The 25,727-nt window shown below is 39.0% G+C and overlaps 1 protein-coding gene across 1 annotated transcript in view; it reads right to left on the reverse strand.

Annotated features, from left to right (window-relative positions):
- LOC111243273 (protein FAM13B-like) overlaps positions 1-25,727 on the reverse strand; it is a 57,876-nt gene that overhangs the window by 19,153 nt on the left and 12,996 nt on the right. Inside the window, exons 2-8 of the mRNA XM_086983546.1 lie at positions 16,424-16,597; positions 15,950-16,195; positions 15,298-15,610; positions 14,578-14,919; positions 11,840-12,068; positions 11,020-11,592; positions 10,587-10,756 (exon numbers count right to left, since the gene is read on the reverse strand). Coding sequence (XP_086839672.1) covers positions 10,587-10,756; positions 11,020-11,592; positions 11,840-12,068; positions 14,578-14,919; positions 15,298-15,610; positions 15,950-16,195; positions 16,424-16,597 — 2,047 coding nt within the window. The remainder of the gene's footprint in view (positions 1-10,586; positions 10,757-11,019; positions 11,593-11,839; positions 12,069-14,577; positions 14,920-15,297; positions 15,611-15,949; positions 16,196-16,423; positions 16,598-25,727) is intronic.

The following is a 25,727-nucleotide window of genomic DNA, read 5'->3' on the forward strand; positions in this document are numbered from 1 at the left end:
AAGTATATAGCTAGCGCCACAATGCCATTTGTAGGTCTGATTTGCGGAACAGGCGTAATCATGTAAGCAAAACATCACATCGGGACTAACTGATAGGACAGGTTTTAGTGTAAGTAATGAAAAAAATAAAAAAAAACACAGTTGAAGAGGGCTTCGCGATTAATTTCGGAATTTTTTCGCCGGAAACGAGCCGTATAGACTAGTTCTTGTGCGAATGCGAAAAACGTTCCGTTTCTTATGTAGTTGTTACATTAATCATCGTTCTGTTCATGTCGGCATTGCTATCTATTTTCAAGCTATGCTGACGATACTCTAACTTAACATTGCCGCATATTTATTCTGAAAGTTATAGTTCTATCTGAAAAGTTAATATCGTCACTTAATTCTATATATAACACGGTATGTAATTATGTAGATAATTGATATATAACACATCAACGACATCTCGTTCAGATAGGATCAGACGTCACTGAATTGTCTGAGAACAGTGCTAATCTCCCTAAACAGTACGAGTTGTTTTGATGGCCGTTCTCATAAGGACGGCCCATTTGAACGTGATTTGTCTCTCGCTGAAGTTGTTTTTTAACTTCAATGTAATACAGCATCTTGATGCAACCGGAAATATGTGGTCGGCGCTTGTTGGAAGCCTCCAAGCAGAAATCCTGACGAGAAAGGTCAGAAAGGAGGAATTCGCTGGAAATGTAAGACGACGGCCTTGATTAGTCCCGTAGTGAAGAAGGGAATAAATTTTGCCTTTACTGGTACGACTATAAGAACACGTCCAGCAAGTGGCGAAGCTCAAGCAAAGATTGCATGTACTGGACCAGCACGCAGCTTATAAGTTTATTTGCTTGTTGCTACCCGAAACGGATACTTGTTCCAATACAGAGATAGAAAACCTTATCTAATGGTAGCAGAGCTTTAAATATAAGTTCATTACAAAAATTTACGCTAAGTAGTTAAACTTGCCGGTTCGGCTGCTTTGGCCTTTTGTGATCCGGACAAAGTGCTTTTAGTAGCTGTGCTCCTAATGGGAGTTAGAGCGCAACTCGAGATATCTTGACGATGGACATCGTGATGAATAGAAACTGTAGTTGTAGTAGATAAATAGAAAAATATGGCAGTACATCAGTAGGCTAAGGCAATGCAACAAAGTGCAGGAGGGGTCCGTACCGTAGATTAGTGGGTAACATGTTTGCTTGTAGGGACACGTGGTGGGTGGTCTTCATACTGACAGTCAGCCGTCTCATGGCCTAACGGCATTGCCAGACATAAAACTCAAAACTGAAGGTTTTATTATACGTTTATTCGTGGAAATTTAGCCCATAATAATTTGTTTCGGCAGACGTCCGTAGTAATTCAGCAGAGCAGTGTCTTTTACGTAAATTTTATTTCGTAATCTCAACCGGATACATTTCTTTACTGTCCGCTTAAGGTTAACACTTAAATTGATCTGATTTCTAATACAAAGTCTTTCCGCTCAGATCAAGCCAGTGACGATCAATGCAGATACAAATTAGTGAATTATCTACCATTGTGCCTGAACCACAGGTAAAAGTACTTCGGTTCAATTTGAAACTTCCATCCTTGAATGGTATGTCGCCGTTTGATAGTCGATTAACTTGAGTCGAATTCTCAGATTTTTATTAGTTTTATCTATAAGAAGGTTACTTTTCTGAAAAGACTCTCCAGTTGATACATTACTCAGCAACACGCTTCTGACATCATCTACACCTCGTTTCTAAAATAGTAATCTTTATCTTTTACTATCTTTATTTTTAAACAATATATTTAGAGAATATTCGGTTAAAGCTAGTTTAGATTTTTTGTACAAAATAATAAATCGCGGATTAATACGATCTGACAGAGCGGCCATTCGTTTAAACTGTTCCGATGAGGTCACTGTCAATCTAAGCGACTATTATTCCGTCGATACAAAAATGACTTCAGTGTTGAACCTCCTAATTCTCCACATGCTCATTTATCATATGATATAAGACAAGTACAGAGTATTTGTTTCACATAAATATATAGAGTATACTTATACTCAAAATACTAAGACGATAATAAACCCATTATTTTTCTAGAGGGATGCTTTTGTTTAAGTCATTCGATATCCTTTTTTATGAGATATAAGTTAGCCTTTGTAAGATGTAATTGCGTGTACATTTTCTTTGTCTAAACGCGTTTGCCGCTTCTTAGGCCTGAAAGGGGTACGTGCAATGACGAACAGACCTGTATGGAGTTGTATCTAATAAGAACATTATTCATGGCAGCAAACGAAAATAACGACTCAATGATTAGGGAAATGCTTTTCGTTAAACCTATTTCGGTTGTACATTGAGCTATTAAACAACTTCACCTCATTTTGTTACATATATCCGAACAGGATATGCACATAGAGTTATGCTAATCCCAAAAATTCAATGCTCTTAGTACATATTAGGAGGGACCGATGTTTACGGGGTGGGTAATAGTATTGAGATAATGTAACGTTAAAAAATAAACCTGTGTTAGCAACTAAACTGTATGCCCAGTTTGGCCGATAGCGACCAAAAATGACAGGCGAATAGGCAAATAACAGCTATTTCCGAAGATACTCATCTGTAACTCAAGGTGTCTATGTGTTCTTTGTTGAGAGTTTTTGTCTGCGATTGAATTGTAGCTTGACGAAAAATCGTCAACTCTTAGCTGATTTACGAAATACTTTATGGTACATCAAGGATTAGATGTAAGAAGTTAGCAGAAAACACAGCGCCCTTAGAATGCCTCACCCCGTGCAACACGAATTCATTAGAGTTAGGGAAAATGTGTGCCCGTACGAGCGATTGAATGAAGCGTCGAAATTACTGTCTGTTTTAGTTGACTAGTATAAAGCGATTCACGTTTTCTGCGGAATGTCACCATATTTGATGTTCCAATGATTGACTAATTAGTTACAATTTAGTAAGTCTGAGTCATATTTCATACAAAAATTCATAAGGATAATCTGCACTGAAAACAGGTTCAAACAGGCCTGAAATAGTATCTAAACAGCACGTGACTCCGAGAAGGTCAGAAAAGATTCACAACTCCTGAGAGCGGTTTGTGACATCCGTTAAAAATTAGTAGGATTATTGGAGTGATTCCCTAGGTAAGTAAAAGCACATGGTTAAGGTACACTTTGCACGATGATATCGGAATTCGTTTTTTTCAGACAGATAGCATTTTTTATTACAATCGATCACATTGATGAATTGCTATTTCACTTTACTCTCAGGTAGCTACGGTGGATACGGGCTAGATCAAGCCGGTGGAATGGTGGGACACATGGAGGGATAATACAGGGAACAATTCATCAACGAACCCGCGGATTTATCGCCGCTGGCACCGCTGTAGGCGGACACGGTGGTCCGAATGGGATACACGAATATAGATAGTCCAGTCTACATACGACTTCTTTAACTTGTTGCTAACAGAGGTAGTGCTCCGAGTGGGCAATGAATGTTTACATCTGGATGCTTAATATTGATTTTTGCATCTTTTATCTACAATAATCAAGATAGTTCGATTTTTGATCAAACAATTTTGGTTATGACTGACAACCCCCACGTAAGCGAAATATTTGATCTCAACTAATTTATTGCCTGTGCAAGAGTAGAAATTTCGGCCATCAAGCTGATGTACAAGATCATTATAGCTATAGACACAATCGTGTGCTCTTCAAGGAAAGGGTGTATTCGATAGGCCAGGCCTACGGCAAAGAACGCATATGACGAAACTCATGAAATGAATTTTACTGGTTGTGGCCAAGGCAATTCATATCAAACTAATGATCATTCAAACATAGCCCACGCCGGGGGTTACGGTGCTTACAATGGCTATGGAAGTGGTCGATACGCGAACTACGAAAATCACGTAAGTGATTCTTAGGCTTTAACGATAACTGACATAATACGTAGACACAGATAGGTACGATGACAGCCAATTAAGCTTTCAGCCCGGTGTGAAGAGACATCCGTTATTAAATCCGTTGCAACGTTTAAATACACCATATATATATTCTGGCTTAGCTACTCTTTCAAAACGTAATTTACAATCTAAATAAGACTCAACAATTTTTTTGTTGGTTGTAAGCATATAATAACCTCCTGCTTCTGCTCATCAAAAGCCCAAAAATACGATCAATCTTTTGATCTAGCTAACAATCTGTTTAACTAATTGTGGCACTGCCACAGTGTCTCTCGTAAGAAAAACGCGTAACCGACTCAATATCAGTGAAACCTATATACTTCTATCCGTGTTTTCGTTTAATAATAATTAGCCAAGTTTGCTATGAGATCTCATCAATTGATGAATGGTAATAAAATCTTAAATTACCACGTATCGTTAATTGAATTTACGACGTAAATTACCCAGAATGAAGGTACCATCGGTTAATAGGAGGTGCATACCCCATACTGTGTCGCTGAAGGCGAATCGATATGGGGAAAATTAGGTTGATAATATATACCTTTAAACCTGATTGCACATAACATTGTAATTAAAACAAAAGCCAAATTATTCTGCTTAATAACAGCATGTGCTCTTTATCGAACATAAGTATTTATCTTTAGTTTCGGACAATATATTATACAAAGGCTAGTATATAATGTGATCGCCATCCCGTGCCTGTGTGGCTCTTTTCTCCACCAGTCTTTCCAATATTTTGCCTATAGAAATGAGCAAATCATTTTCCCAAGTATTATCATCATGACCATTAATGCTACTAATTTCATTAAACGAACACGCAAAACTATCACGCTTTGCCATAGTTACTCTGAAGGTTTGATTGATGTGAACTACTTCCATCAATCGGCTGTTTCCACACCCTACCATTCGACTATAACACTACTAGGACAATACGTGGATTAGTCGGCGTCGAGTGGATGGGTTGTCGGATCTTTTAGTGTGCCTGAACTTTGTTGTGCCTAAAATGCCTGAACAAGTAGAAGCCCTTAGCTTCAGGGAAGAGCGCCCTTCAAAGATAACATTCAGGGGCATACTTTTTAATCATCTAGCCTGTTAAAGTAGAAATTGCTTTTGTAAATTTAGTAACTTTCACACATACATATATATATATGACTACCAAGACGGGCATCACTTAAGTAGCGATGGCAACTAAAACCATGATGGAAATGAGTATGGAGCACAGTAAATTGTACCATACACAGCTGGATACGGAACCGGTGGCGTACTTGGCGAATCTGAAATTCATTATGGCGCCGTACAACCTTACTTGTATAAAAGAGATCATCCCACAGTGGGATTCTATTACTAGGAAAATTCAATTTCATTATTTACAAATCATAATTGAAGCAAAGACTAAGCGTATAAACATTTGCCTCAAAAAGTACTGCTTATTTATATATTATTATTATTAAAAGTTATTATATATTATTAAAGGTTTTCTTGTCAACTAATCACATAGCTATAGGCATGCTTTAGCTTAAAAATACCCCTATCTAAACCCGATAGTAATTATGTGTATTCCTCCTCTTAGAAGCTATAATTTTATGGTTATTAGAAAATACCATCGGTATCTTGCACATATAATTCAATCTATTTGAGTGCAAATAAATTAACTTGGGTGCATGTTACTACAGAATAAGCCGGTCAAATACCACATTGCTGATATTTTTTCCATTTGCTATAAGATGGCGACAGATCCCAGTAGGTAGAAATACTCTCTGCGAATATGAACTCCAACGGGGCCTGCTTATAGTTATAAGACGTATAACTTATAGTTCATAAATTGGCAAATACGAATTCCCTAAGTCACCTGATCCAAACGTTAGACAACACGTAACAAAGATATCTGATAAATCATAACTTTGCCAATTTGCGGAGCGAAAGAAGCAACTGCTTTATAGGTTAGAAATTAGCTGCGTACGAATCTCTACATGACTTGTTCGAAACTTCTACTTTGAATGAATTAACTTGAAAAATAATAGACTAATATGTATTTTGTGGAGGCATTGGCCTCATAAATGCGCCAAATGTGCCCTATCAGGAATTTTATGAGACCATTATCGTACAAGTTATTGATATAAGCATACCGTTTCACACTGCAGATATATTGCCTCTGCGACTGAACTGGTTTGTTTCGGCGGGACCCCCGAATTGTAACTTCTCCCGTAGCATATACAATGTTTTGAAAACCTAATTTGTCATGTGCATAATATACATGTGGACTTTAAAACACTCTTGTTCTGACTTTCCTTTGGCTAATTTTTTGAACAAATCGAAGAAGGTTTCCGCAGCTGAAACCAGAAGACATTGTTTATGTCTTCTGCTTTCGGCTGCTGGAAGAAGGCTATCATAAATAGAAACTGCTGTCTATAAATAGCTTAATACTATTTTGATTATTCGTTTACTCCAAAACTCCCTACTTCCAAACATGAATTTGCTCAATATTGAATTTTAGCATTTGATTTGCAGTATCTATAAGGCATGTATTTTTTTTTATTTTATCGTGGTCATGTTTTCGGCAAGTTATATAATTATCGCCGGAATTTTGTTAAATAAACGCCTTGCGAGGATGTAGCATCGCTACGTTTGATGTTATGCAATTTATGGTAATACTTGAGTAGTGATTGATGTGTTTTACGACGGTGCATATTTTTGAAATCCACAAAAAAATTATAAATTCGCACTCTATATTTTAGAGGAAACTTTACATAATTGGAGGGGAGCTAATAATCTAAGGAACCGATAAAATACAATGCTCATACCTTGTAATGACCACGTAAAATTACCTCGCAAGTGGATTATCCTAATAAAATCATCAAAAGGCTTTTTGCGTTCGGTAGTTAATTTATGAACCTTCGTTTGTTTTTCACGAGCCACTTTAATTTAATCGTGTCTATTATTGAAAAAAAACCTGACCCTTTGTTAAACTTTCTTATAGCGTTTATTTTCTAGCGTAGCAAAAATGTTCCTCGAAACGATCCGTTGACACAGAAGCGATCCAGATAGATCATTGCTGTTTCTTTGCTTTGACGAATCCTTTTAAACGAGGGCAGAGTAGCTAGCGCTATTATCGAATTATTATCGGTATTATGTCTATTGCACTACGCTGGTCTATTGTGTGGGTCAGTAAAAGAGTCAGGTACACACGGTGCTTGGACCGGAAGGTCACGTATAACCTATGCGGACACAACAGCAGCTCTTAGGAAAAAGAGAAACATTCTGCTTGCTCCTCTATGTTGACGTCGAACATTTTTCTGTAGTCAGTACAACGCCGGCACATCCGTTGACCTGGACATCAGATGACTATGTCAAAACAGACATTCGTGGTTCAAGAGGGCATCGGAACAGTGGCTGAATTTCATGAAAAGTTTTATCAATGTTTCATCATATCATAGCCAAATGTCGGAATGCTTCTAGTTACGAATAACACCTTGCTACTTATCGTTAATAATACAGATGAGCCTACCGCATGAGAAAATATTTGACTCTTCATTTGTTTTGCAGTCGTTTGTCAAGCCATCTGACAGACGATTCAAGCGAAGGATAAATCAGACTCTCTGTGTTTTTAATAACTTAAGTCTTTTACTGCCAAATTTTTAGTACAAAACCAAAGTCATGAATGCAACATGGCTACACGTTCATGCTAACTTTGCCGCAGACATCACCATAACCCACTACTTTGAACCCATCTATTTGTAAAATGTTTCACCAGGGGCTTTGCCCACTGGTTGGTAGATGGTCGTACTGCGCACGTGATCCTAGAACATCTCTAGCGCAGTATATTGGCAGGTATCGAATCACGAAATCCATTGACGGAAATATTAGTAAAACCGCAGACCGTGACGTATACGAACGAGTCGGTAGACACTTTCTCGAATAACGAGCTAAGTGTACACGCTGCTGACAAGTAAGGTGATGCAACGGCAGCAAATCAATGCCTTTCACCAAACCAAGTATATGTGTTCACTAAAAATTCGGCGCTATTACAGCAGTTTTGTGTGTTCCAGTATGACTTGAATCACTTTCCCAAATGGGTCGATCAATGATTTGTCGTGATTGCATGACGAATCTTTATTAATATAGTACAATTTCCGACGCTTTCGTAGGCAAAAGTGTCTTCGGTAAATAAACAAATTTTTCTTGTGGAAAACTGACGAGGCAGATAAGCCTTCCCAACGCACGTTTTGCGATTCGTCTGCTTTTCGCCTGAATACTGAGCTAATTTGGCTGTCTGCTCCTGCTATGTTTACTTGGGAATGATCGCCGCTTCATCGCAAGCCACCCACCGTGTATGCGTTAACAGCGCTTGCCTGAGATACATAGACCAATCTTAACCGGCATTCTTGAACCCAGCGTGTTTAACAAGCATAACGAAGGTGCTAAATGTTTATTTATTTGGTAAATATAACAAAATGGACTATCTTTTATTGGGTTGAAATATTCACAGTTCTATAAAGAACAAGCTAGACAGATGCGGAGGAAAAATATCTAGTTTATTAAAATAGGTCTACTTCTATAGCTTGCTTAGTTGCTTAGCTTAGTACAAAATACGCAAGCCCCAGAACCCAGCCCTTTCTATCACGAGGATACAAGGACCTAAGAAGGGGAAGAGACCAGCATGAGCGTGGGACTACCTCGACCTATTTGTCGTATCTTTAGCTCTTTACTGTACTTCCGTCGCGATATATAAATAAGATATGCGAAACATATATTCATTGCAATATACGCTTGCGTACAAGATTCAAAAGCTAGGTCATCAACCTGTCTAATCTGTTAATCCTGCCTAACCTTAAAAGGGACAGGATGACTGCTTCGACAGCAAAAATGCTGATGATAGTACAGGATTCTGCTGGATCGTTTGGAATAAAGTTTAAGTTTAGCTCCATTCTTCGCATCTGCTTTATGTTTCCTTCAACCACATATGATTCGAACGCATGTACTTCAAATTGAAAATAATCTAGAAGGATTTTTGGCCACTGGGGCATTCGTTGACCTTTGTTTGCTACTGATGGTACCACAAGTTAGTTTTTATGATTTTTGATCCTGGCGCCTTTTTACACAGAGCATGAACCTGACAGCTTTGCATCAAATCTGCAAATTTTGTTTTAGGAGCTTAGTGAACAATAAAAAGGCCCACCTTTGTTGAATGACTACGTATCTTACGATGGACGTACATCTGTGTCTCAGCAATCTCAAAAGTACTGACATTACTGATAACGTCGAATTACCAATAATCCCAAAAGACTGCATGCCATGCCATCGGACCAGTTGCCTGGACCGATGAACTAGTCTTGTTAAGTATTGAATTACTATTAGAAACGTGAACATTTTTAATTACTAACCCATAAAAATAATTGAAGCAGCGAATTTTTTTCCCCAATAAGAAAAATACATTTCGGTGATGACCATTAATAATTAGTGAGCATTATGCAAAGCACAACTAAGAATGTAGATCTATACTATGGACGCGGTTTGCAGCGTTTTTAGAAGTCCTTTATTCTCTAAGACAGGCCTTGCCTGTTTTCCTTCGGCCTTGTTCGGCAGTCGACTTACGAGCCTCAGCCAGCGCGTATAAGCCGTTGTGTGTCAACCTAAAATAAATCAATGTTTGCTAGATAGCTAGTATCTAATGAAGACTACGTACGTATGTAGAGTTGGATACGAAGGCACACTAACAAAAACCAGCTAGGGAACACTAACAGGAACGACGGTTGATATTCTTACACTATTTAAGCAGATTGAATGCTAAGTGGACGTACTCAGCGAAGCAGCTCCTTAATTTATACCAAATTAATTATATTTTTATGACCTGAATCTACTGCTATTAATACAACGAAAAACGGAAGCCACACAGGTAGATGTTATTGCCAATATTATATTTCAAGTCAAACCGAATGGCACAAATCAATGATACTTGGGCTAAAATAACGCCCATTTTAGCATGTAATCATACGGCAATACCGACTTTATTCAAATCAATATACGACCTAACTCAGCGATCATATGTTGTCAAACTACAAGGGACCACTAAAAAACAGTTCCGAAAGCGTAAATGATAAGGATTTATAAGAAGCGAAATTACTAGGCTTACGCTTTGAGCTTATCATTTTTCGATGTCCCGTTGCGCCGAATAGATGAGAAACAACGACGCTGATGAACTAGACATCTATGCAGGAATATACGTATATTACGTATATATCATATAATAAAAAACAACGTTTGGCTGCTAGTGTCTGTTAAGATTTTATATGGGGTGAAAAAAACAAACTGACGAGTAGCTAACTTCTCTCCTCATTTCATACAAACTTCACTCAGGCACAGTGATTTGGGCGCTGCTGACTCATTTTTGGAGTCAGCAGCAATATTGAAGGCAATATCAACTCTCTTTTTTATACTAATAATCAAATCAGTAACTAATAAACTTTGTCCTAGTACGTGTCCTACTAACTCCGTAAAATATAAATAAAGCGTATCTTAAGAAATAACATCGTAAAGACCATTTCGAGACTGTTAAACTATATGGTTTACTGCAAAAGGCAGCCTAACTCCTTATCTAACACTAATGCGACTGGTAGGATGACAAACGTTGCTCATACCTCTACCCGTTCGGGCCGACAAGCACACCGCCGCAGATCTGCCAGGTTACAGAGTGTATTATTCATATCGCGCTCGAGGTTTTCCAGCCGCTCCCGGCCTTCAAGGGGGCAGAAACGCTGCCAGTTGAGACATACTGACTCCGTGAGAGCATCTTCTTCGTTCTGTAGAACTGCAAATACACGTACTTTACATTAGGGTTTTTGCATCATATATACGAAAAATAAATGCCACGTAGAAAACCCGGCGTGGTCTTATTATTACACTGGCAAGATGTTATAATGACTTTTTAGAACGTTAGATTTCAATTGTTGTTGACATGAGCAGTAAATGGTTTCTAAGCGAAGAACTTATTCAACTGCGTATGCGGGCTGTACTAACACTTCACCGCTTTTTACCGTTACGTTTTAGCGGCCTCTAACGTTTGGTGCTAACCTTTCATTTCCTTTCGGAGATTTGTAAACTCATGAAGTAGCTCGCGACACTGTGCGTCATTCATCTTTTCGGCGTGTGATGGGCGGTGACCACAATTAGCTTCGAAGGCTACCTCGAACGTCTGGATCTTTTTCTTGAGGGCTCGCATTTTCTTACTCAACTGTCTTTGCTGGTGCTGCTCGGAACTGGAGCCTCTATCAATCGCTTTACCGTGCCCATAGGCGACAGCCGCACCAAGAAAGTCGTTTTCTCCAACAGGCGGTGATGGCGGTAGACGCATTTCGTCGTCAACGAGATGCTCGCTACGGTTATTCAGATAGCCACGAAAGGCCGATGGTGACAGTGGTGCCTCAACCGAATTAGTTTTGTGGAAGGGTGTTGCTGGTGTCGCCAGGCTCCGTACAATGGGCCAAGAGAAGCGATGTTCAGATAGCTGCGGTTCCTCACCGTGAGCCAGATCCAGTGGTGGCACCTCACTGCTGACATTTCCGCCACCGCCGCCAGATTCAGGTGGAGGCGTCACCGGTGGGGATGGAGTTACACCACTTGTCATTGACTCCATTGAACTTGAAACTAATTCGTTGCGATACAAGAACAACGAATGTTATATGACAGTTAAAATACTCTTATCGATAAACCCCGACGAATATTTAGACGTGTTTATTTAGTATTACAAGGCTTAAGTTGACATTTTTAATAACATAGCAGGTCTCAGAGTTTGATCTCCTCTCACATGTGCTTTATAAATATGAATATTTTGATGAGGAACCTACGACGCCGTATTCATTGTGCTTAACGACTTCACATAGATAATAAATACCTTTGTCGATGAATTCCATGCTCTCTGAGGATACGCTAAGGGTGTCGCCTGACGCGCTCTGGTACCTTTGAAGCGTAGAACTTGGCTCTCGAGAAGATGAGCTTTTTACTGAAGCTTCCTTGGAATCCTTTCTCGTAGCGCCAAGCACGGGACGCTGTTTTTCTTGATCCGAGAAAGTTCTCTTCCTACCACACGGCTGCCAGCACGTCCTCTCGAATTCCCGACAAATCTGCAAGGAGCCAAGCAGGCTCTTGAGTTTCACCTGAATCCAGGGTCGTACCTCATGAGAATCGCCTTGGCCCGCTCTAACAGTAGGTCCCATTATGTCACAAATCAAAATACAGTTTGCTACTTGCTAAATGTATCCATTCAGCAAAGTCGTCCACGATATCAATTGATAAATGCACCATGAACAGGCACGCAGATCCAGGCTGCTGCTGCGGAATAACTTTGAAGATAAGTCAACAACTACAACAAAGATAGCACCTTCTGAATGTAACAGATGTTGCGGTTGTGAAGCGCAGAAAGTGTGTATAAAGAAGATATATCGCGATGTCTGTGCTAGAGTACTAGTAAAGGCAACAATGTCACTCTTCTCTCTGCTGGGTCTGCACTCGCAGCTGGAGGAGAAGTGGTGTTTTTGAGAGTTCTGATGGCACGCGCGGGGCCCGTTGCAACAACAACAGTCCATCATCGTCATAGTTGGAGAGAAGGAGGCAGGTCGGGAAGAGGGACCAGAGATGTGTGGATGGAGAGACTGAACCGACGACAACCGACAACAACAGCCACCGCTGTCCCAACAACCGCAGTCTACGCCATTGGCAGAGAATTTAGAAGTAGTGGTAGCAGCAGCGGCAGCAGTAGTAGTAACCAAGTGCACATACACAAATAGGCATTGCTGTAGACACAGGCGGATAGGTAGTGCGTATTCGCATCGGTACAGACATCATGATCAACAATAGCGAGCGAACGGAATCTTGCGCGGCGCAAGAGTACGCATGCGCTCGACCGTGTCTGCGTCGTCATCATCATTATCAGCTTCGCGGCCATCAGATGAACCAAACGCAAGAAGAAACCATGGCTACTGTCTTGATCTGAAGAAAATACATAACTGTGAATAATTACAACAATGATCACAATTATGGCTGCAGCGATACTTACAGGCTCGCCCTAAGCTATCCTATAAACACGTCCGCAGACGGAACGAGAACGTGCTACTTTTTGCTTTCTAGTCAACGATAAATGCGTTATGAAGTACCTAACTGAGATAAGCACTTTATTAAAGCATGAACACATAGAAAAAAACAGCCGGGATAAAGCGTCGATTGTGTGGCAAACTTTGCGCGTTTCAGAAAAACGTTGAAACGCCACTTAGACGAGTTTTGCAACGAAGACGATTAGAGTTGAAGTGTCTGATTACATTATCGATTACTTTCTCACTGAAATCCCTAACAGTGAAAGTCGACTGGACATTTGATGACAACTCGGCCTAGCAGAACGGAAAGCCGTGACGTCCTTCGATTAATCAAATAACAAGATGCTTGCACCATTCTTTTGGACATAAAATTGAAGCGAAACAGTGTAGCCTTTCAACGAAATGCGCGCTGCGCTTGTCTGATTAACATGTTTCCTACTTGAATTTGCTTGCGGTCACCTTTCTACTTTAGTCAACTAATAGAGAGCATTCTGTTTGGGGAGTTCGTTTTAGACTGTCATATAGCCATTTCTTGTGAAAACGCTAACCGTCACCCGATGCATAGATAATAACAAAGTTTAGAGCTAGCTTGGAAAAGCCGTTGTGACATCGTACGAGCCGGTTTTCTATATTTACACTATTCGAGAACGACGCATCCGATAGACGTGTTAGTTATGCAATGACAGCCTTGAAACGCCGATACTACATTGATCTTGCTTGCTTGATTAATGGCCCACAGCTGTTTTTTAGTTGCGGACCTGTTGGCTAGACGCGGCCTGTTTAAGTCTTTACCATCGTTTCTATTACAATTCAAATCTAAATAGATATTTTTTTCTGTCTGCGGGTAGAAACGATTGGTAGCAAACAAATATGTACTCACAGTCTTGTGGAGGAGGGCTTAGACATTAGAAGACAGACATGGTTACTGAAACGGGTCTATTGTTCTACAATGATGACGTTACAGAACCAATCATTCGAAATCACCTACACGATATTTCTTCAATGGTAGCACATTTTTTAGTTTATTCAAGATTATGCTACATATTGCACAACTGAATGTAGTTCCCGCAACATAATCGTATTTAAGCAGTAAATAATTCATCGATATTTGCTTCAACCTCACCGACCTTTGTCTATGGTTCAGCAGTAAGCACTAACCTCAAAATTGGGAAATCTATACGTTACGGCACCTTTATTAGGTTGGCTCAAATATGCTCATAAACATAAAAATGAGAAGTCCAGAGCTTCAAAGACTAGGGTGGCTGTAAACTTTAATTGTTATCGTTAATACACAGTAAGATATAGGTTGAACTTTTCTAATTTGCAACACATACAAGAACCATGCTAGAAGCTCAGTGACGACCGACAGATCAGCACCATTTATCATCCTCTAAATACCTGTAAGCAGCAGTGTTCTACCGCCATCATTATGCAAAGATAATCAGGATGGCAGAAGTAAATGCACTCGATCTAATGTTTGTTATACCTGCCCTTCCTCGCGGTAGATCAATCACATATTTCTCCAAATTTATTTTCAACCTACCTCTCTTGTAACAGCTGCCCGCTTCGGTAGAGATGGAATTGAATCGTATGCTTCTGCGCTGGCACGAGGACATTTGACAGGCGAATAATCATGATGACTATCTACACCACCCACTCCGCTATCAGTTTCCATTTCCTGTGTCCGGACGTCTGACGCACAAGTCCACGATGAAGCTGCTGGCTCATCACGGGCTTCTGCGCTAACGTCCGTAACCACTGTAGCAACTGCGGCTGTCTGGACGGTGGTTTCCGGCTGATTGACGTATTGAGTCGGTTCAACTTGCGCCAGCAGTTTGTCTTTTTCCCCGGCCGTAAACGCTGTTTGTGGGGTGTGATCCTGAGCCTGCGAATCAAGTTCACTGCACTTTAGCTTTAAGTAGATTTGATTGTTACATGCCGTTACTACTGTGTACCCCGTAAAAAAAGTGAATTCTTTTTATCTGACTCGGTAGACATAGTCGCTTCTATATAACAGTACGCAACAGATAGACACAATGTTTTTAGCTCAAATGATTACTTGGGCGTTGTTTCAGGAGTCAACGATATAGCACGCATCGTTAACATTACACATAACATAGGACAATGCTCAAATACACACGTATTTCCGTTTGCGAAAGCAGGTGGTTATCAACGTGTAGTTTCGGTACAATTATGTGTTGCATTAGATGTCTTGCAGTAGTTCGTTCGATATTGCTATAAAACAAACGATATATTATCTCACCGAAGCATTTGCCATTCCAGTCGTGATGTCCTCCGACGAAGAACAGCGTCGGAGACGAACGAGCGAAAATTGAGCTGGAGATGGAGGCCGCTCTTCAGAACATGAACGTCTCTTTTGCTGCGAAAGCAAAGCATCGTTGATCATAAGGGCGGGAATATTTATCGATCCACTGCTGCCTCCAGTAGATGACGAAGTTCCCGGAATTAGGACTGTCAGAGGTTGCTCGAAAACAGCATAATATTTGGCAATCAAGACTGTCACTACCTGGTTCGTCACTGCCTGATCTTGAAGACCCTGGAGGTCATCAGCGAATCTGTGCAAAAAAATGAAATTGAGTTATTTTATTAGCTAGGAAAGCGGAAGACGGGCACAGTGTTAGGAAAAACATCAAGCTGTTAGGCCTAAAATTCTATCTTGAAGGACGCTTAGTAATTTTCCAAAACTAGTTAGTTCTAGGATCAGCGCTCCTTGCAACAATATTTTATTGGCGTGGATATCGTTACAGTTCACGGCTGTATCACATAGTTGTTTCCGTTTTCCAACAACTGAACGTAGTCCCACTATTCCGGGTATAGGTTTTTGCTTGGAAGATCTTGTTAGGCATTTTTGCCAATGATTCTTTGTGTGCCTCTAAATAAAACAACCTACATACCGGAAAAGATTTGGTCCGAAAACGATGCCTAACGCTGAAGCATTCATTCGAGTTGTTTCTTCATGTTGGCTCACTTTATGAAGAAAACGACATAGATAACGAAGCACAATAAGGTTCTCTTCTGGCATCGTTTGTATGAGAACCCGCAGACGAGCCATCCGAAGATCAGGATCGTGCTGTGTAGATTGCGTAGCCTCTAGAAAGGCCGGATACATTTTAGTTGGAATCAGGGGTTCCGGCAGCTCTCTAGGAATAATAACAGTAAGGTTGAATCAATTAGAGACAACGTAATGAACAGCAAATTATTGTTTCAGAAACCTTTCTTTTTAATAGATACGCTGGTGATTTATTGCCAGTAATTGTAATTGTAATTTTTGAATAAATTAATCTGCTTAGCTATATCTCATTGTGGTAAAATTCATACAGATGTAAACAGAGAGCTGAATTTTTAACTAAACAAGGCCGCAATCATACCTAAAGTATGTTTTGAGAAGACCCGCTGCAGACGCAATGTCGGCCTCATGCTCAAGCGGTGCATCTCCTTGGGAGTCGAACGACGACTTCAACTTGTCAATGAGCCTTGCGTTGCCGGATATACGGAACAATCCCTCTTGAGCCATGCCACGCAATTCGATGAACATGCATAACCTATAAAGGTTTAGTAGATACAGAAAACAATAGCGATTAACTCTAATATATTGTCTACCATTTACTTGTTTCTTAGAATTTAGGACAAAGTTACTTTTTTGGAGAGCTACAAAAGAAATGTTCACGTTTTTTAACGGTAAAAGGGAACTAGAACATTTTCATTTAAATTTTCGCACTGGTTCTTCAATTTAAGGAATTTTAATTTACTTTGTGCATGTTAAATGAGTTCTAACACGTAATACGTAATCAAACGCAAAAAATTGATTCGCAGACATATAGAAGACATTTCATTCCCCATCCTAATGCGCATTTTTTTATTAGTTTATTTATCAAGTTTATTAGTTATATGATGAAATGAGCCATAAATCATAAATGAATCGGTACCTATAAGGGATTGGCTTTATGCTCATCTACATTAATCAATTTTATTGATTTACACAATACGGTTTTCGCCACCCCCTGTTTTGGCTTCACCAATCGTTTACTCCAATGGGTTCATGCAACGTATTCCTCATTCCAAATTTGATTGATCACGATAATCCCCATTCCAAAACATTACATTTCGTAGACGTCTTTACAACCCTGAAAACAGAATCTCGCTTGTCGACGTAGCATTTTAAATTGTATTATATTTTATTTAATAACATCAAGCCCATGGGCTAAGGTCAGCAGCACTTACATAGCTAGCCCTCAGCTAAAGCATAAAACTAAGATTAATTTTGTTTATACGCTCTTCTTACGCTTATTGATAATAACAGCAAGCATAATAGAAACTTAGAGGTACACAAGCAAAGCAATACCTCGCTCCGCCCAAGAAGCAACTTCACAGTAAAACGCGATTGGAAATACCAAAAAATAAAATTACATTTGCTGGGAAAAAGTAGTGGGCGGGTGCAGAACATAAAAAATGATAACCGTTACGTATATTTTCCTAAGATGAAAAAGCCGTATGGTTGCGTTACCGATTGTAAGTTGTTTCGTCTCGATTAAATATATTGTGCCATGACCAACTAACACAAAATTCCAATGCTGGTACCAAGAAGGCACAAAAAGGAGGCTCCTAAAGTACGCAACCATTTGTAAGCGCACAAAACACTTAGTCTAATTTCAAGCGGATTGGGGTGTTGAACTCGATGGTCGAAGCATATCTGATATTAAAGTAACCGAATATATAGGAGTTATTTGAGTTGTTTCGAGGTTTTCTAGGTCCTTGTTGGTCCCTATCCGACTTCACTGTCAACCTTTTAACAGCAACCGAAACAAACAGGTCAGAACTATGACTAGCATCGCAGTTATTCGAGGCGGCTGTTTGTCTGGATTTTTAGCTTGGGATTACTGGACATCAAAGGTACAGTGCAAACCCGGTATTCTCATCCCAAAGGCTAGGCTATAAATCCAGGTTATGGGCCAGATATAAATCCGCGCTGAGCTCTACTTCTGTGCAATCCTAGAATAAACTATAGTAGGCTATGTAACACAACAATGCACGAGACTGTGGCGCCATGCAGAAAAAATACAAATAACAAAAAAAAAACGCCAAAAACTTTCCGGCCGAGACAAACTTGAGAACGTTTTGAAAAAACTAATTATAGACGCACACATTTTTCGCCTCATCCCTTTTAAGGTTACGTACTTTTTGGTTAGTGATAGCACAGTGGATCGTACGATACCGAATGACTTGGTTACGCCGACGTGTACTCTCCCTTAGAAGATAACGGTGACTAAGGTAAGCATGTCTGTGTGCTTTTTACTAGGGTTTTCGGATCATGCGTAACGAAGCCATACTTAATAAACTGCCAGAAGATAAGTAATTTCTGATGGCTATTGTTGTCGATACTTGAACTGTACGTTAGAAGACGTAAAAGAAGAAAAAACGTAATTATTGGTCAGATTTCCAAAATCGAATGGATTGATACTTAATAGGCGGTACTTAAAGGGTTTTATTTACAGTTTAACGTTTTGAGACCAAAGTTCCGCTAAGTGCCTAGCTAAAAAAAAATCTATATATTAAATTTCGCTAGTTTATGTCCTGCCATGGGATACACACGTGATTTGCGTCAATAAAAATGTAACGCTGAAAATCCAGAGTTTTATATTGAGTAGCCTGCCTCCCAACAGCTGGGCTGGCGGTACATGCGTTGTATCGAGGAACTCTTATAAGGATAATTTCTTATACAGTTCTCCTCTTTATTTGCTAAGTGTACAAAGGTGTGAAGGTTAAAAAAAAATTATATACGCTAGTGACCTGAATTTTTTCTAACGATCAATAGCTCGAAAATAGCCAATAATCCCTGCCGCCAAGTGAATACAAATTTTAAAAAAATTACAGAAAAGTAATGTAATGACGCTCACAACGATAACGATCTTAGCAAACAAACATACACAGCAGTGATTGTTTACAGTGTCAGATTTACCATTACTCCATGCTGCGCTGCTATGCCACGTCAAGACATAAGCTATCTGAAAAAGTTACTATGGAATGAGACCACGTTAGATGTTTAGATAGGGGGCGAGCCAGCCCGATTATACCCTACGGCGTGAATGTCGGCTGGAATTACATTCATAGTAGATAATCCGCAAACTCACTCGGCCTGAGTGATAAATACTTACGGGTAATTGATATAAACTGACACCGATCCACGTGTGGTTTATCCCCAAATGTTGTAGTTAGAGCTTAAGGCTAAACAAGTACCACGAACTGCAGCAACATATTTGAACGACTTATGTCACACACTATATTAATTCGAAACAAAATTCAGTATACACAGCATAAGTTACAAACTTTAGGGGTTCTCGTGCACCGAGCAGTATGTATAACAGCTATAGAATCTTCAAACAAACATCACTACAGATCCTACTCTAACTTCAAATATTCCAAACTATCCAAAAGTGATGGTGCCGCCTTTATTGTAAAATCCTGAATACTGAGGTGTGATTTAGTCACCAAAACCAACCGCTGGCATTGCTATTTAAGACATTGAAAGCGGTTTACAAATTGAAAGCGGTAGATACAAAAGAGCGCGTCGGCAAAGCGGGGCATGAAGTGCAAAGAAAAACCAATTAATTAAGTAACCAAAGAGTAGTAAATTTTTTGGTCCCGGGCTTACATTCAAATATTGTATCGACGTTGCGTCACGTCATGTAGAACACGCACTGATCTCTAGAAAACGCGCACTAACAAACTAGACGTGCCAGTGAAAGAGAGATGATCTTATATGACCTTCAAATGAAGAAAAGCTTCAGGGGTCAACTATACCTCCGAACAGAAGAAGTCTAATGAGAAAGCGCGTTGTTGTTAACATGCTCTTCTACAGTGATTTGCGCGCTGATCACGATCGCTATGAGGTAAAAGGCTCAGAAGTGTGAAGCTAACAAACTCGTACCATCCAAAAGGGCCTTCCTTATTGCATTCGCATAAATCATTTTGTATCGTTAGTTTATAAAAAAGAAAATACTAATTTCATCCTTTTTGCGACAGGAGAAATCAGCTCATAACGTATCTTGGATTAGTCACGCAACCCATTAAACATTTGATTGGAATCGAAACAAGTAACACCCCCACAATTTCGGGGTACTAAGAAAGTAAAATACAGAGATCGCTTAATGTTTGAGCACCCCGCATTATAATCTAATAAACAACTGGCATAGATACTTCATACGCGCAACCAGTATTAGAATAATTTTAGATATAAGTAGCAAATTTGAAGTATTCATGGGTGAGCAAAAGTTACAGGGATTAGTTGATTCGCTAGTAAAAACACGACACAAGAGAGAGCCGAAAGGTCGTTGAAATGGCTGATGGTTAAGGCGCAAAACATACAATACCCAGCAAAGCAAGAACAAGTAAAAACCCCGGCGCGAGCGGACTACCATTTGTCTATGCGATGCCATTAAACGATCATATCCGTATTGGCTATATGCACAGCATCTTGAAGTCACCTTAAAATGGAAAGGGAAGAGCTATTTAAACGAGCATGCCAGGTAACATCGGTACGTAATTGTTACTGACCGCTGTTTAAGTTAGCTTGCATTTGTAAGATAACAAAGTCGTGGGAAGCAGACAACTAGCTGCTAATGTATTTGAGAAACAGGCTGAAAATATAGTATTATTTGTATATATTACAAAAATCATTACTTCCTTCAAACGAATTTAACTACATACGCTTAAGTATTTTGTTCGTTCGAAGCCTTGAAAATTTAATAACAACCAGTATCACGTTCTTGATAAATATCTAACTGATTATAAGATATCGCATTAAAAAGACAGGATTTTATGAGGCGAGTATCAAAGGCATTCATCAGCACTCTTTATATAAATTCAAGAAAGAAACATTAGAAAGTTAAATGAATACTTCAGTGACTCATACCGTACCGCTGTTGTGAAAGTTCCAAGTGTATGCCCATATCTTCGTTGAGAAATGAGCAGCGTACAATTAAAATACACTTCATTCAATGTGAATTTAACTTTAAGCGAGCTTCTTTTCTTATCCGCTTCGGCGAACTATTGATTACCGGGCTAGCATACTCATTTCAGAGTAAAAGCATTTTTTTGGTTTTTAAACGATTGGATTTTCGTTAAAAATCTTTAACAATCTTCTTTTGCTAAAGTACGAAAAATGCCGAGGACCTTAATAAACTGAAAAATAATTTCCTCTCAATAAACATTTATGCCTACCTTACAGCTGTAAAATTTTCTGACCCGTGACTGTAGGGTGGCATATCAGGTGAGGAATGTAAGAACTATCTTATGAATGAATGAAAGAATTATATTAAATCAGGTAATAATAAATATCTTTTACTGAACTCTGTGTGATGTTGCCGTTGAAAGTCGACATTCAACATTATATACAATGAAATGGTTTTCCCACCTGGCAGGTTTTCAATTGCTAAGGCTGCTGTTATTCAGGTCGTTCTCATATGTAATATACAGACAGATAAAGAATATTCAATAAAGTGAGCAGCTGGTTTGTTCAACTTGATTGATGTCTGCGTTGATGATTTTGGCGCGAACTAAATAATTATTACGTTTCTGGTCAAAGCATCGTTAGGAGCCATTTTAGCTGCCCTATCTTTAGAAATATATCCGGCTCGTTTTGCTAAATTTTCATTCTTAAATTACATAAACGTACGACGTTAGTGTTACCCTAGAAGGGACATCTTTGGCAGTGTTGCTTTTGACTTTTTCAATGACATTAGAGTGAAGGTATTCTGTCATTGCCGACGGTGTTCTTTGCAGAATAATTTCGAATTACTACTTCCATTGAAAAGGGTAAATGCTAAGAATCGTTATAATTTATATATATATATATATATATATATATATATATATATATATATGCTATAGAAGAGTCCATCAAACTATATGCGAATTTTCGCGCAATCTTCTTTTAAGCTGAAAAGAGTAAACGCCGATGGGCAACATTTTCTGCGTTTGTAAGAACGATCTTTTTCCAGAAATAACTTGGAAGTTACAGCCGTAGACGATTAATACATGATTCGTTTTTTTGTAATACGTTCTCAGAAGCTGATAATATATCAACGCACAACCCTCCAAAATAAAACCAATTTGACGCACTACTGCAAAATGCATACAGCAGGCAATCTATGTGTTACCTAAAACATTTTATGACATAATTTTCGTTCTGTGCTGGACACCTTCTTTTCGTAGAACTACCACCTGATTGATTTAACACGACTATGTCTACGTTAAGGCACGAGCTTCTTTTAGGCCAGCTAAGGTAACGTATTTGTTCATTTGATGAAGTAATGTCATCAATACTACTGATTACTAATCGGTGCCTCAAGACAATAAAGCGGTCTCGTAGAGTTGTCGTTCCGCGGTATCAGACAACGATTGGTACGATGTCAGTAATAAAGGGATGGATTTGCGAAATCTAGATATTCTTTCAGTTGAATATCTCTGTCGCAGTAGCTATTGTAAAAGACGCATCGTTTACTAACTAATAGGCGCTAACACAAATTAATCGAAATATTTGAGAGAACAATTATTGTTATTGATTTGGCTCGTTGTAGGGGATGTCCTCAGTTGGCTTTCACTGTGTTATCTCTGTCTCTATATGGGTGAAGGCACGTTGTTGATCCTAACGTGTGACAGTTTACCTCTTTATTCTCTATGCACGTTTCATCCTCCACCTTGCCTTACAAACCACCCGACAGTACGAGCAACGGAGCACGGAGGATTCTATGCAATTATAATATATATATGTGTACATATCTAGGTACTCAGGGAACTACGCATCGTTTTGTATTGCTTTTTTCCCCGCTATCGTTGATGTTATTGGTATTTTCATCTACAGCTTTGGCCATCGCAGCGGTGTCTTTTAACCGCTAAGCGGCGATTATTCCGCGCACCGTTACAAGACGGAGCTGTGCCTGTGATTTTGAGCCCTATAGTTGGACTTAGGCCTTTTGTTATTTTCGTATTATCTTCCTCAAAATAAGCGTCCTTGCCACTAAACAAGTGAAACCATTATGCTGTTAGTATTACGCGCAGTGGATATTGTAGGGAAGGATCGCTGCCGCTATCTCGTTTTGAAATGGTGAAGTATAGGTTGCAATATACCGAGTTAGCTCAAAAACAACTATTCTAGTTCACTCCTGCAGTCCCTTTAGAAATAATTATATTTGCATACACACGCGTTTCTTTGCACCTACATACCCCCAGGAATAAATCTACGTGACAGCTATTTTCTACCAACAGCTACGCCGTTTTTCCACGTAATTTACGTGACACTAATAATAATTATGTGCGCTGACGTCACTGCCGTTGGCGGACTAACAATGACCTGTACGTAAAGTAAAAAATGCGGCCAAAAATTTAATTCCACTTCCGAATTTGAGAGTATGATAACAGAAAAAGACAACTATTGTGGTACCAATCGTTGCCTAACATTCTTATATCAAGTGATTCGGTTAAAAAATGAATGAAGATGAATGACAACCCCAGTAGTGATAAGAACAACAGTGATGACGATGGTGTGTCACAAGACGTAGTAAATACATGTGGATTAAAAACATATGACGGAAATTATGGACAAAGGTACAACTTTATGTGGGACACGTCAAAGTGGGGGACATCTAATGTCCTTAGTCTGACCCATCAATCTGTATCGTTTTCATTAAACAGAAAGCCTAGTTCTATTACTAGACAGACTAGTTAGATGAACAAATACTGTTCAGGGTAAGAAAACGCCACAGGATGTATAACTACGAACATATATCAATGCGCGACGTGCATGTTTTCTTAGAAAGAATAAATCGAATGGTTTTAAGAGTTTAGGTATAAAAGCGAAACTTCTGCTAAAAATAATTATCCCTTCTTGGTCGTTTTCTCTAACCTGCCAATTTTTTTTTAACGCGTATTATTTTAAGCGTTTGACTAAAGGCTTCGCCTTGTTCTAAGTAGCCTGACAGGGTATAAAAGATGGATAAAACATTGGGGTACATATTACATATGAATAGAAAATTGCGGAATAATGCAAAATTTTGCCGAAGGTCACTTAAATTAATTCGTTTTTACAACACTCAGTCATTCTTCTAATTCTACTTCAAGCATAACACGTGAAAAATTAGGTCACGACTGTGCGCCAAATGGAACAGCAAATGCAATCGCTTTTATCGCTTGCGAGACACACGTGATCTTCTTTTGATGAGTAATTTTGGCTGATCTGGCGCGGTTTTCCTAGGAACTATAATGTAATACTACCTGTAGTATTACAATCTAGCAACAAAGTTGTATCATCAAAGAAAATTTTTAGCGAAGTCTTGTACAATACTCCGACGTATTAGTACATTGCTCAAAAAAAAAAAGGTCATTCACAGGTTGCTGAGCTGCATGCAATAATTCGTACATGCTCATAGTATAAATCACACTAATCTTACATTGACGGAACTTTTACAATAGAAGAAATATTAAATTAAGACAAACGAACGGATACAAGAGTTCTTATCTTAGATGAAGTGTTATCTGAGTAAATGATTCGCTCATGCGTTCCTAGATGCCTTGTAAACAATACAAGTTGATTTTGAACTTTAAGCCTCAACTTGCGCTACCTTTTTTTCCCTTAATATTATTTTCGCGTATTCCACGTTCGAAATTATTCTCCGCCCATCTTTATATGAAGCCTACGTTAAGAATGAACCTGTTTAATCTATGTTCCTTTTATTTTCTAATGCCGCTAGCATTAGATAGGATATAGGATCCTCGAAGTAGCTTCCTTGTCGTTGCCGCAGACAACGAGATTGAACTGTTAAGATGAGAAAGATGCGTGTATCTACTAGAAAGCTATCACTAAACCTACTAAAACTCTGCCAACAGTTAAGACTGTGAACAACATCAAATGATCGCTGCATTCAATACTAGTTCAACAAACAAACATGTAAAAGCAAGCAAAGACTTTAGTTTTTAGGTACCTAAAGCAAGCGCTTTAGGGTTTCGTATTAGTGCCATTTCACATAAATATGGTACGGTTTTGGCGAAAGGTGTTTGCATAACAATATCGAAAAAGACTTCAGAAATCTAACGGGATGTGACACGATTGCATACGTGCATAAGCATACGAAGTGCATAAGCACTTCATACCCGAATCATTAAATCAATAAGTTGGATTGCATTTTTATGGGAACTTTGGTTCTGCTAATACAGACAGAGACTGCCAGTTGTTAGAGATAGTTCAAAGCTCGTAGTTCAAAGCCTAGAAACTAGCGCGAAAACTAAAATAGTTCAATAGCTGTTGTCGTCAGCAGCATCGTTAGTTACGGTGGCATGATTATCAAGAGGGTCCTGAGCTACATATTCGCGCCTCGCATATTTAGTATAATAATATAATTGTAACTAAATATAACATTATACAAAGATAGTATCATATTTCGAAATTAACGCTCACTGTTAGCATATAGATATACTAAATTTCTTTAATTTTGTGATAACGGCAACAACGGGTAAGGAAGTAAAGGGAATTACATAATTCTCCATAGCAGATTTTTACCGTAACCTTTTCTACGACAGATTCCGCTATTTAACCTTGCTTTACAGTCAGGCCAGCAGAAAAGAAAACTTGATACAAGCCATACGGCTTCTTACCATATTTTAGAATACTTGGGACGTTCC

This window comes from Varroa destructor, unplaced genomic scaffold (genome assembly GCF_002443255.2).
Source record: "Varroa destructor unplaced genomic scaffold, Vdes_3.0 BEIS01000001.1, whole genome shotgun sequence".
In the NCBI taxonomy this organism is placed as follows: domain Eukaryota; kingdom Metazoa; phylum Arthropoda; class Arachnida; order Mesostigmata; family Varroidae; genus Varroa; species Varroa destructor.